The 12,858-nt window shown below is 43.9% G+C and overlaps 2 protein-coding genes across 3 annotated transcripts in view; one reads left to right on the top strand and one right to left on the bottom strand.

Moving 5' to 3' along the window:
• ppat (phosphoribosyl pyrophosphate amidotransferase) overlaps window positions 1–4,718 on the top strand; it is a 12,539-nt gene extending 7,821 nt beyond the window's left edge. The window contains exons 3-11 of the mRNA XM_076278222.1: window positions 355–561; window positions 1,122–1,234; window positions 1,345–1,490; window positions 1,732–1,804; window positions 1,911–2,062; window positions 2,241–2,368; window positions 2,775–2,996; window positions 3,426–3,546; window positions 3,905–4,718. Of these exons, the coding sequence (XP_076134337.1) occupies window positions 355–561; window positions 1,122–1,234; window positions 1,345–1,490; window positions 1,732–1,804; window positions 1,911–2,062; window positions 2,241–2,368; window positions 2,775–2,996; window positions 3,426–3,546; window positions 3,905–4,083 (1,341 nt within the window). The 3' untranslated portion in view covers window positions 4,084–4,718. The remainder of the gene's footprint in view (window positions 1–354; window positions 562–1,121; window positions 1,235–1,344; window positions 1,491–1,731; window positions 1,805–1,910; window positions 2,063–2,240; window positions 2,369–2,774; window positions 2,997–3,425; window positions 3,547–3,904) is intronic.
• Window positions 4,613–12,858, bottom strand: LOC143116867 (uncharacterized). Of its 2 annotated transcripts, none has more exons than XM_076278216.1 (10): window positions 12,699–12,858; window positions 11,993–12,059; window positions 11,747–11,799; window positions 11,585–11,618; window positions 11,452–11,477; window positions 10,692–10,767; window positions 7,953–10,558; window positions 7,682–7,718; window positions 7,520–7,565; window positions 4,613–5,071 (listed from the first exon to the last, which is right to left on the bottom strand). In XM_076278216.1, the coding sequence occupies exons 1-10, from the start codon at window positions 12,774–12,776 to the stop codon at window positions 5,029–5,031; spliced, it is 3,066 nt and encodes a 1,021-aa protein (XP_076134331.1). In that variant the 5' UTR covers window positions 12,777–12,858; the 3' UTR covers window positions 4,613–5,028. The 2 variants fall into 2 exon arrangements, with proteins under 2 accessions (XP_076134331.1, XP_076134332.1); XM_076278217.1 differs by having other exon boundaries at window positions 7,520–7,562.

Below are 12,858 nucleotides of genomic sequence, written 5' to 3'. Positions count from 1 at the left end.
GTCGCTTTGCTTTTAATGTCTAATGTGAGTATAACCACATGAGGGGATGGAAAGGGAGTCGGCGCAGAAAGCATAGAAATATGTGTTAAGAAATATTTGCTCAAGATATGAACTGACATAATCAGATTCATGGACCAGATTTTTAATTTTCAGAATCTATAAAATGTTCCCTTGGTATGTTTAAGTTACAATTTTTGATCAGTCTTTGATTTGTGTTCTGTCACATACACAAATCCACTGCTGGATTAAAACGGGTACATTAAATTCTTAATGCCTCAATGTTTTCAACTAGTTTGTTTATTGTTTATCTGTTGTTATTGACTTGCTTGTTTATCTGAATCTCGTCTCTCCCAGGGCATGGGATTAGTAAGCGCGGCCTTCAAAGCTGAGGATCTCCTGAAGCACCGCAATGCAAACCTGGGCATCGGACACACACGCTACTCCACCACGGGCGACTCCGAACTGCAGAACTGCCAGCCCTTCGTGGTCGACACCCTGCATGGCAAGATTGGTGTGGCACACAACGGAGAGCTGGTCAACGCTGCTGCCCTGCGCAAAAAGGTGCTACTGTCAGTGACGCGAGAGAACTTAAGTTATTAGGAAAGTGCGGTGTAAGTTTAGGCTACATTAATTTGTGCGTAGTGCCAGTGTCATTCATTTATTTTACATGTCTTACAACATATATACATGCATTCACAGTCGAGTGAAATCAGATATAAGCATACAAAGACGCTTAGAACTCACGTTAAGCCGATGGTAGCACACTGAATGCAAATGCGCGATTTGATGCAGGCAAACGTATTGACTGTTACTAACGAAGGTTTTATAGGAATATTATAAATTTGTCTGGACCTCCTCCTGACCCATTCTTATAGTTGATAGCCGTCGTTTACCTTCTTTGTCGAGGAGACGACCCTGGCAGCAGAGAATAAAAAGGAACTACAGACAATATTTAAAGCGAGAACCATTTTAAAATAAGTCATTGTTTGGCAGAATAGTAATTCTTACAACTTTAATTAAAATGTGTGTACATCTGTGGACTTGTACATAGATATCAGCTTGTATATTTAATGTATGCTTATGGATGCTGATTCCTTTGTTTGTATATGTGTGTGTTTCAGGTAATGCGCCATGGTGTTGGTCTATCCACCAGTTCAGATAGTGAGCTCATCACTCAGCTACTAGCGCTGACTCCACCCATGGAAGAGCTCGACGTCCCTGATTGGGTGGCTCGGTCAGTTCTACATCGAAGCCACTAGTGTTTGTGTATTTAAAAAAAAAAAAAAAAAAACATGGATGTATACTATTGATATATTATTCATGTCTGTGTGTTTATTTTTGAAGTATAAAGAACCTGATGAGTGAGACACCCACGTCCTATTCACTCCTGGTGATGCACAAAGATGTCGTGTACGCCATTAGGGACCCTTACGGAAACAGACCCCTCAGTCTGGGGCGCCTCGTCCCAGTCTCTAAACTGCACAGCTCAGGTAGTCAAGCACAAAATTCCTTCTATGTGCAAACTCACTTGGCCAAATAAGCCAGATTCTGTCATATCAATAGAAATGTGAACAAGTGCACATAGACTTCATATTCTTTTTGTAATACTAAATGTGTAATTTTTTTCTTCTAGTTTTATTATACAAAATGTTGGTTATGAGTATCTAAGAGTGAGTAGAGACCAGAGAGTAGTTCTGATGTGAACATCCTTGTGTTTTACTCTGTGATTAGGTGGAGGAGAAGGAGACACTGAGGGATGGGTGGTTTCCTCGGAGTCCTGCAGCTTCCAGTCTATCGGTGCCAAGTAAGAGCTTATTAGTATAGTCATAGCAAACACTTACTTTCCACAGCAACCCCCTTTCAGGTGAGCGTACACAGGGCTAAATGACCTCTAACCTCCTTATGGGCAGGTATTACCGTGAGGTCCAGCCGGGGGAGATTGTGCAGATCAGCAAACAAGGCATCAAAACCCTGAGTGTGGTCCCGCGGCCTGAGGGAGACCCGCCGGCCTTCTGCATTTTTGAGTATGTGTACTTCGCCAGGCCAGACTCCATATTCGAAGGTGAATCCCACACCGCATATTCCTTTTTAACAGGGGTGCATGTGTGTGACCATGCCCCCCTCTAGTTTAGCGTATATAATTAACAAATGGGTAAATCCATACAGTAAATTAGAAAGACATAACATTTGTAGACCTTGGCTTTTTAAGCAGCGGTCTTTTGTGTTTGCTGGTGCTACAGGTCAGATGGTGTACACAGTCAGACAGCGCTGTGGAAGGCAGCTTGCCATTGAGGCTCCCACTGACTGTGATGTGGTCAGCACAGTACCCGAGTCTGCTACACCTGCTGCGCTAGGCTACGCCCAACAGGTGAGTCCGGGACCTTCTGGACCACTCCTTGATGCTATATTATGCTACTGTTCTGGTGTATAACAGGGCCAGGCCGTTTAAGATTTTAAAATTCGGGAGGCATTGTGGAGCAACTGGCTACAGCACCCGTACCATATTTGGGTCCAGGGTGCCCACGTGGACCTGGGTTCAAGTCCGACCGGGGTCATTTCCCGATCCCACCCCATCTCTCTCTCTCCCACTCATCATTTCCTCTCAGTCTCTCACTATCCTATCAAAATAAATGCAAAGGCCCCAAAAATATAAAAATAATAATAATATTATGCCCTATAAATTTCACGCACAGACATGTTCCTTGCTTTAAGCCCGGGTACAAGCATTGGCATTGTGGTGGTGATGTGTGAAACCTGTCTTGTCCGTGCTGCAGGCTGGCCTGCCGTACGTTGAGGTCCTGTGCAAGAACCGCTACGTGGGGCGGACATTCATCCAGCCAAACACGCGTCTGCGTCAGCTGGGTGTGGCCAAGAAGTTCGGGGTGCTAAGTGACAACTTTGCTGGCAAGCGGGTGGTGCTTATTGATGACTCCATCGTCAGAGGCAACACCATCTCCCCAATCATTAAACTGTTGAAGGAAGCAGGGGCGAAAGAGGTGAAAACACATCTGGTATTTTTAGTTAAAATGATAAAAAAAAATGGTCTCCTTAAATAACCAAAGGCCTCTAGGTCTTTATGACAGGTGGATTTAAAAAGTGCATGTGTAATGTTCCAAACAAGAGAAGAAGGGTTTGAAGAAAGTGGTAAAAGGTGTGAACACTGAATAGACTGAGCTTGAGAGAAGTTTGAGATAGCTGTCCTGTTAAATCTATTCAGATGCATTCCATGTAGACTCGAGCATTGTTCAGCAATCCTATCCAGGTTTAACACTTTGGCGACACATTGTATTCTGCGATCTCTGCAAATATTTTAGTTGTTTAGCCTCTCTTCCAATCAAAAATGAATAAATAGCTCGACCGGACCTAACTGTTGTATAATTGCACATTAATTATATTACTGACTTGCTAATTTTTCTATGGCACAGGTCCACATTCGTGTAGCATCCCCGCCTATCAGATTCCCCTGCTACATGGGCATCAATATTCCTACCAAAGAAGAGCTCATCGCTAACAGGCCAGAGTTTGAGGACATTGCAGGATACATTGGTGAGCATAATGTCTATGACTGTCTTGACATTTCTACAGAGATGAAAGCATTGTTGAGAATGTTTTATTTTGCACCCATATAAAATAGTTACAGATCTTGTGGTGCCTTGTTATTTGTATCCTTTTCAAAAAATTAGATGTTATTTTGATTTTGTTAATACAAATAAAGAATTCTTAACCCTCCAAGAAACAAAAAGTTTAAAAATGTGCTTGGCTGAATCAGGCTTGTTTAGATTTTGTTTATACATATTTGTTGCACTGTCTATATTTTTAAATGATTAGTAGTAATTACAAAACATACTGATTGTGCTGGTTGCAATGACTGATGCATTAGATGGGTTCTCCCATGGTTTCCCAGGTGCCACCAGCGTGCAGTACCTGTCTGTGGAGGGCCTGGTGTCAGCGGTGCAGTCCGGCATCTCCTTCCACCAGGACAAGGACGAGAGAATTACCAACTCTAACACTAAGTCCGGACGGAGGGTGGGTCACTGCACCGCTTGCCTGACCGGGAAATACCCAGTGGAGCTGGAATGGTGATCTGAGATCCACTGTAAAATGTAGTCACTACCACCAACCTGACGGACAGTTTCCGGTACATGGATTAAGCTTTGTCTCATGTACAGGAAACCCATCCTGAGGGTCAAAGAACAGCTGGAACATACTTATTGACCTCCAATTCATGCCACTGAAGAGTATTTTCAACAGGGTAGTAGAAACGTGGCTAGCCTCAACCTTGGTCACGATAATTCTCCAAATAAAATCTTGCCATAGGTCCATTTCTAGATTTAGTGCTAATTGTGGACTGCCAATTAACTTTTGACCTTGAAAATTAATGTTCAGTTAGGTCTTTATACACCAATAATATTTCAGCAATGGCTTTGGTAATGTTGCTAATACATGTTATCTAGTAACAGGGACAAGCTGTTTCTTTCAACGCACACTAAAATCCCAAGCTGTCAAATGGGGATTCACTTGTTTTTTTGTGTGTAGATGTTTAAATTGTGTTGTCTTAAAAGCAACGCACACTGGATTTTGTACTATGCTTTTTGTATGTTTATTTTTCTTGTGTATATTCCCTGTTAAGTCAACATTCAGCAAGTGATTTACAATGTTAAATTCAACACTTATGTCACATGTTTTCAGAAGAAAAAAAATAATAAAAGGTCCATTTTCAACATGAAATATTTACATAGGTTAACAATTGTTTAAAAGTGTTCAAGATGACATTTGCATTTTTATTTATCCTAAAAGGTATATCAAGGTGTTTTTATTGTAAATACATGTTTTTAAAATGTTAGATAATTTAGACAAACAGACTAAGATTACCTAACAGACAACAAACAAGTTATACAGTATAATCAGTCTTTTTATGACTTTATAACTATTTACAATTTAGGAGTCAGAGCCATCAGCTTGTATGGCTTAGACAGATTATATACAGAGGTAGTCCTGTCGAAAACCCATGTGTTAAGCGAGTCATCCTCAGCAACGGGGTATGCCGTAGAGGAGTCTTCTTCGTGACACGCTGTAGAAAGGGAGAGAAGTAAAAATCGGAGTTCTGAGGCTGAGTTCAAGAAGGAAAAAACCTTGCAAAGCCTATGATTCAACACAAACAGTTTGCGTAAGCGCTTGGAGAAGGCCGGTCTCTTACATTTATTCAGAGCCTGATGAAAATGATGCAAGAATAGGTTACATTTTCTTTTCATTCTTATATTTCATCTGTAAATGTCTAGGTAGACATGCTGTGCTCACTGCATTTTTAATACAGCATTTTTAATACAGCATGTTTTGTAAACATGTCGATGCTGATAGGACTGCACCTCTGGCACACCCAGGCATAAAAAAAAAAAGGTTTGGTTCCTGTTGGTTGTCAGTTGAGGCCATGGGTCGGTAGGGAATTTTTTTTTTTTTTTTTTTTTTTTTTTTTCCCAGTGGCAGTAAGGGATAGGTAGAAAATCAATCCCTCCAGGATTTCGCGAGGTTTTTTGAGACTGTTGCGACCTAAAATGCCTGGATGGAAGTTGCGGTGATTTTAGCTGTTTCTTGTGGAGAAATTGCGGGAGGAAGTGAAAATTGCAAAAATAGTTTAAATTTAGGGCAATTAAGGTTAGTAAGACCAAAATCACACTGATAATCTTGATGCTTATTAAATAGGATAATCAAAGGTAAACAGTAAGGATTACAGAAAATCAAAGTAGGCCTACTTTATTTGTGAAAATGCTTTGACTGAGGTAATTCACAAAGCAGTATAGTAGAACTGTCCAAAAAAGACAGTCACCTAAAGAGATGGTATCATGTCATATGTTTCAATACATTCATATATTTTGTAATTCATATTAAGTTAATATCTTTTTAATAATTCATAGTCTGTGGCCTGCATAATTACTAATATCCAAGTAAGTATCTAGTAATTTCATATTGATTTAAACTATTTGACTACACTTCTGTTTAATGTCATTACATTGGTGGTGTACGTCTAATTGACTGCCTGCCCCTTTAAGGACGTGCGAGTAGCCTAATTACATTTCTGAGTGGATTGGAAGGCTTGCATCTCACTGTGTTCGGCTACGAGTGTAAATCACTTTTGCATAGTGCATTTGTGGATGCAATTGGGAATGTCTTCCATGTCATTAGTTAAAATAAATGTAAAAAAAAACAACTCGAATGAAATTATTCTTGGATCATAGAAGAGGTAAATGTCTTGCAATTTTATTAATTTCTATGATTTTGGTAGCACTACTCAAACTAAGCCCACAAGCTAGCAAACATAAGCTTGACATAAACATGACATAAGCTAAAAGGACATATCCAGGTAAACGTTTGCCAATGGGTTGCATAGCCTACTCAAATGTCAGTAAACCAAGTAGGCCTTAATTAACTTACTTTCATAGCCTAGGTAGGTTAGCAACACCAGGTTGAGAGATGCAAGTAAGCAGATCGTTAACGTTAGCCTTCTATTTATTGTCATCAAAACTGCAGAGGAACGAACACTTAGGGCAGTCTTTGGCGTCATATGCAGAAGGTGCAGAAGTAAGTGTGCCATCTGGCTCAATATTCTGCGCGAGGGACTGTTGCGGTAGGTGACATTTCACAGTGAAACTACGATGATTGGTCAAATTTGCGAAAAAGTTGCGGTGTTTGGACAAAATTGCGAGTGCCTTGGTAAGTGACGAAAACAATCGTCTTCGTGAACAGCTGTGCATAGGCTACTTTGTAACAGAGAGAATACGCCCATCCCTATACATAACGCAAGGGGTAATTAATGTAATTATAGTTCGCCTTTTATTTGTGGATTTATTTAATGTAGCCTAGACTATTTAGTGTTATTTCTTCCCCAAGCTCATAAAATAAATTTGGGTCGCACATAAATTGACAGGGTCGGTCGGAAACCGGAACCCAAGAAAAAAATTTTTTATGCCCCACCATGAAGGAAAACAACTTCAAAAACCTGTTGCACATCGTTGTAACTAAACATGTCCTTCAAACCAGAAATAGTAACAACATTTTTTGCATTTGAACATGCCCCAGGATTTATCTATAAATGGCTTTTAAAGCATTTATTCACCGTAACTGATGCTAAGTGATGACGTGAGGATACAAGAAGGCTGCCAATTAAACAGAGATCAGAAGAGTTGTGAATCATGTGCAACCTCAGTAATAAATGCAATCATGCTTTGCGCCATAGTCTTTCCAGGCATGGTGAATACTGAAGCGATAACAGACAGCATGTTTCTAAGGAGGAAAAGGTAAGTGTGCATGTATTGTGTAGTGTTGCAAATAGAATACAAATAAATCAACTTGACATTAACAACTGGAAAAGGTAATTGGGATGACATTCTTAATCCTTATGCCGGTACTGCCCTTTACACAGTCCTACAACCAATATAATTTAACCATTTAGCACATATTTCCCAGTATGCAACTGGAAAGGTGATTACTTATTTTGTTCATGAAAAGTTGGGTTGACAAATACCTGTGTGACAGCCCACTTTCATTCCAGGCCTCTTCTGACATTCCTGCTGAAACCAAACAGAAATATGATTTAAACGCTTTTGTTAAATGACAAAATAACACTTAATGTTGTTTCTTCCCCCTACTACATTTGGATAATATGTGTGGAAAACATTCCATTTACCTTCAGTGTCGTGCATCATCTGGTCCTGCGGTCTTCTCTGAAATAAAAATTACAGCATTTTTAAAGTAAATTACATTTGCATCCGTTTCATTTAGTATGATAACGCCTGCTTAATTTAGTGCCACAATTTCCCCCCTATTAACCGAGGGTTATACATATGCAAAATTTCTTCAGCTATGAGGTTAAGACATGGGTGCAGTCAATACATGTTTGCAGTTACATGGTGCCGCTAATACACAGGAAATGACTGAATAATACGATGGGCTCTTACCCAGGATGAAGCATGTGGGCGAGTCCCCAGGCTGGGCCTAGTCCCGGACCTGCCTGATTTCACGAGTCTCATGGCTGCCCTGAGGAACCTGGGACTGGGGCACTGGAGCAATAGGGCCCTGCTGCGGGTGCGCTGCTCCTCTGAGAGTGCACGCTCTGCTGAGGCCATCATCTCATCGCTGTCACCATTACCTCCTCCCCACTGCTGCTGCTGCTGATGATGGTGGTGGTGGTGGTGATGCTGCTGAGGGTAACCATGACGCTTGGATGGACTGTACACCTGGGCGCTTTGATGATGCTGAGGGTAACCATGACGCTTGGATGGACTATGCACCTGGGCGCTTTGATGATGCTGAGGGTAACCGCGAGGCTTTGATGGACTATGCACCTGGGCGCTTTGATGATGCTGAGGGTAACCGCGAGGCTTTGATGGACTATGCACCTGGGTACTTTGATGATGCTGAGGGTAACCGCGAGGCTTTGATGGACTATGCACCTGGGTACTTTGATGATGCTGAGGGTAACCGCGAGGCTTTGATGGACTATGCACCTGGGCACTTTGATGATGCTGAGGGTAACCGCGAGGCTTTGAGGGACTGAGCGCCTGGGCGCTTTCCCGGAAGCGCTTGAAGCTGGGCGACTCGTTGGGCTCAGACTGGCTGCGGCGTTTACTCAGGCGGGGGTGGGATGGCGCCAGGCCCAGGGCGGCCAGTGTGGCTAAAGAGTACGAGGAGGAAGCGGAGGAGCCAGCGGCGTGGTGGTGGCGGCTGCCACCGCTGCTGGTCTGGGCACCCTGGTTCAGACCTGGTGACTGGCTCTCGTCAGACATCTCACTAAGTACTGAGGCCGCGTCGTAACAATCATCTGCTGCGTACCGCCTCTCCTGCTGCTCCTGCCAATGCTGACGTTCCACCCGCGGATTGTACACCTGCTGGCCTTTCAGAAGGTGCTTCAAGAGGGGGTTACGATCTGACTTTAAGCGGCGTCTCCGAACTGGGGTGAGGGAGAGGGCGGCCAGCCAGGAGTGGGTGGTACTGGCAGGGGTGGTGGCGGTGGTGACGGGGCTGGCTCTGGAGCTTGGGCTGCGGCCTTCGGCGCTTTGTTCACACAGGCAGCACAAGGGGCCATGGTGACACAGCGACCTCGAACTCCCCTGGCAGACGTGCTGGTGGTACAGCTGGCGGAACTGCTGGTTGACGTGCTGGATGGAGGAGGAGGAGAGTCGCCCAGCTGGACCATGCTCGGCATCCCGTGGACCAGAGAAGGACCGTCTACGTGTCTGGAGAGCTGGAGAGTGGCTGGGGGAAGGCTTGAAGTTCTCCTGAAGGTCTCGGTTTTGGTGATGGCGGTGGCTAGGCGACGTGAAGATCTCTGGGTGGCGGGGGAGAGAGGAAGGCTTCGGGGCAGAGGTGGAGTAAGGACTACGGATGGTCGACTGTTTCCAAGGACTGGACTTCGAAGGAGAACCACGAGGAGCCTCCCTGCTCAGAAACATTCGCTTGTGGGGACTGTAGCTTCCCATTGAAACACTACAACCGGGGTTGTGGTCGGCGCCACCCACACGTGAGCGAGGACTTGGCATGGCTTCAGCAAGGCCGCTCAGTGAGGACGGCACCTCTGGCTTGGGAGACGGTTGCTGGGGGCTGGTGGGACAGTGTGTCTTGGGGTGACTCCTCGATGGGGAGGTCCACAGAGCCTCAAGTCTGTGAGGCGAGGAGTCGTGTGTCTCCTGAAGGCCATGCTGAGCATAGGGAAAGTGCCGAGGAGATGAGTGCACCCCCTGCTGGCGTGGAGGGGAATCCTCTATGAGCACAGGCCTGTTGTGGTGACGATAGGAAGGTGAGTTCAGAACAGAGTTCACTTTGGAAGGGGAACTCAGAGAAGCCTCATAGTTCCTGTGCTTTGGTGAGGGACACACTTGTGTTTGGTTGCGAGCATCATACAGGACAGTGAAGGGTTGAGAAGCATGGGTGCCAACAACATTGGGATGGAACGACCCGACTTTGGGCTCTTGTTTCCTGACTTGTTGCTCTGAATGATGACTGGCGTGAGGAAATGAGGGTGAAGTTCTCACCGTGTATGTTGTGTCCAGCTCTGGGCAGGTATCGCTGGGGCTTGATGGGCCAGAGGACGGTGGTGTGGAGAAGTCCATCACCAGCACAGGTCTCTGCTCTGCCGCACCCTGTGAGGTGACACTCTTCCACGGGGAGGATCTCTGACCACCACTGCCTGCTTCTCTGGCCTGGGGCTGGTGGAAGTGAGCGGGAGCCTCAGTGCTGGCCTTGGGAGTCTTTCTATTTAGGGGTCTGTGAGCAAGGGAGGTCATGGAGCCACTGGCACCAGAGCTGTTAATAAAGCTCTGTCCTGGATTAAGTCGCTTGGCCTTCCAGCGCTGCCGATGGTACTTGCGCCGCAGGGAGTTGGCCACCTCAGACACCTGCTGGCGCTGGCAGGCGCCGCGGATCTGGCTGAGCATGCTGGGATATAGGTCCTGCAGCGAGGGCCCTTCGCTCTGGCTGCTGAAGGTGCGCTCCAGCTCTGGGTCCTGCTCCTCAGGAAGAGACAGCAGGCTGCACGAGACATGGGACGCTTCGAAAAGAGATTGCCCTTTAAAAAAAGACAGAAAAGAGAATAAGGCACAAAGACAGAAATAGCTTAAAACCAGACTGTTTAATGCTGGATGACAACATGAGATAACAACATATGCCCTGACATAAAGATTTTGTGCAAGCACATGTACCTGGATTGCTCTCCATACCCCTCTCCAGTGCATACTCATTATCCTGTACTTCTTCATCTTCATCATCGTCAAAGACCTGCGTTGACAGAGCAATGAGCATTTACAATCCGTTTTTAAGTGGATATTTCCTACAACCTCATTAGCCTCATTTATACTGTGGGGCATGAGCACAGAAACTTTGGCCTAGGCTACAAGGCCCATGACTAGAATTCCTGCTGTGTTTACATGATCATGGGCCAAGTAAACTAATGGCAAAATTGTAGCCATAGAGGCACTTCGTAATGACAACACTGTGAACAGACAAACAAAACAAAAAACTGAGATTTTGCTTATTATTAACCACAACAACACTGTACAACAAAAAAATAACACTGTAGATAAGTCAGTTAATTCTGTGTTAGTTGGTTATCTTGAGCCAGTATGCCAACAAAACTGTAACCGTGGTAACAATTCATTGTGATGTGTAAGCACCAGGGCTTGATCCAGTGACCCTGATCGTTGACCTGGGGTATTCCAAGTATGTGCTTTAGTGACAAACCTGAGTAAGGTAAACCTCCAAATAGACGACCTGTATGGCTTCATTCTCCTAACAAAACAATGCCGTAGGGGTCTTGTTGTAGAAGGTTTACCACTTACTCAGAGTTAACTTACCCAGGTTTGTCACTTTACTTACCCACGTACTTGGATTACCCCCTCCCCCCCCCTCCCCCGGGGCTTGTTGGTTGGGCCACACACACACAGCTGGAAATGCAATACTTACCAGTTTGTCCTCAGTGTTGTTCAGATCTGGAAAATATATCAATATCAGGTATGTCAACATAATCTTGAATGGAATTCATGTGCAATATAAACAAACATAAGAGCAAAGTCATATAGTAAAATACATAGTTTACCTTTCAGTGTCTTCACATTTTTTTCTGCAAAATCCTGCAGGATACAGATGGGGAAGAAAAGGTTTCACAAAACTAACCACAAAAACATATGGCTTCAGAATAAGAGGTCCTTCACAAGTTAAAATGCATTTAGAGATGACAATGGTGGTCACATTTTCTCACCTGTAAGGAGTCTAGTCTTGTATTTGCTTCCAGACTTTCTGCTGGCATTGTGCCTGTGGAGAAAGTCAATACCTCAGTTCTGTGGTAAAATGCCCTAACAAGTGATGACACCTAAACCATGCATACTCTCGAGTACTGAATTGAAGTCGGTGTAAATACTGTATTGGCATTCACCACTAGGGGGTAGGATGGATACATGCATCAATCGACACTCTTTGCAGGGAGGAGATGATGGGAAATGTGTACCTTTTCGTGTTTTAAAGGTCATGGTTTCCAAGCATAGGTCAAACCCAGGATCTTCAACAGTAGCATACTGTGATTGAAAAATAAGACATGTGAAATTAGAAGCTAAAGTAACCCTCTCTCCACTTCCCTCCTCTTCCACAACTTCTCCTCCTGCCATACTTTGACTAGTGCTACGTTTCTTAAAATGTAGGCACTCTTATCCTCATGTACTGACTAGCGGTGGTCTCCTCTGCACTGTAGCTTAAATGTTATTATATTGCCGTAGCTTACATGTTATTCTATTGCTGTAAGTCGTCTGCCAAATAAATAACGTTACACGTAAATGTAGCTATGATGATTGCTGACGTTAACTTAATTAAGTTAAATTACAGAACTGTTTTAATTATTCGCGTTAGTTAACTTACTACTTTGATTAAATTAGCTAACTGACAAGACAAGACAGCGCACTAAATCAGCTCTTTTTAGTGGCATGTTGCCCCCCATCAAATGTTCCCTTGATATCTAACGTTAACACTAATATGTTACGTTAACGTTACAGAACAGAAGTTGGAAACGCAAGGCTACGTTGGCTAACAACGAATAACCTAACAGCCGAAAACATGGTTTTAGCGTTCAGCTAATGGTCATGTTTGCTTTTACAGGAATGCTAACGTTAAATAACACATCTCATGCAATGTTAAATTAGCATTAAGATAGCTTTGCTAACCTTCTCACAAATATCGTCTATTCTTTGTCTGAAAGTGTCTGCATTCTTCTTGTACTGTGCCAACACCTCTGGGTCCATCTTAACGGCGTCGGCATATGGCTTAAATTAATGACAAAATAAGTTAATTCCAGTGTGTAACATTCATCCGGTTTTCATCCAG

Source organism: Alosa pseudoharengus, unplaced genomic scaffold (genome assembly GCF_046254945.1).
Source record: "Alosa pseudoharengus isolate Yale_2024_CS ecotype anadromous, Long Island Sound unplaced genomic scaffold, YU_APseudo_1.1 YU_APseudo_1.1_scf_11, whole genome shotgun sequence".
Taxonomy (NCBI): domain Eukaryota; kingdom Metazoa; phylum Chordata; class Actinopteri; order Clupeiformes; family Clupeidae; genus Alosa; species Alosa pseudoharengus.
This window is presented reverse-complemented; position numbering and strand designations above follow the sequence as displayed.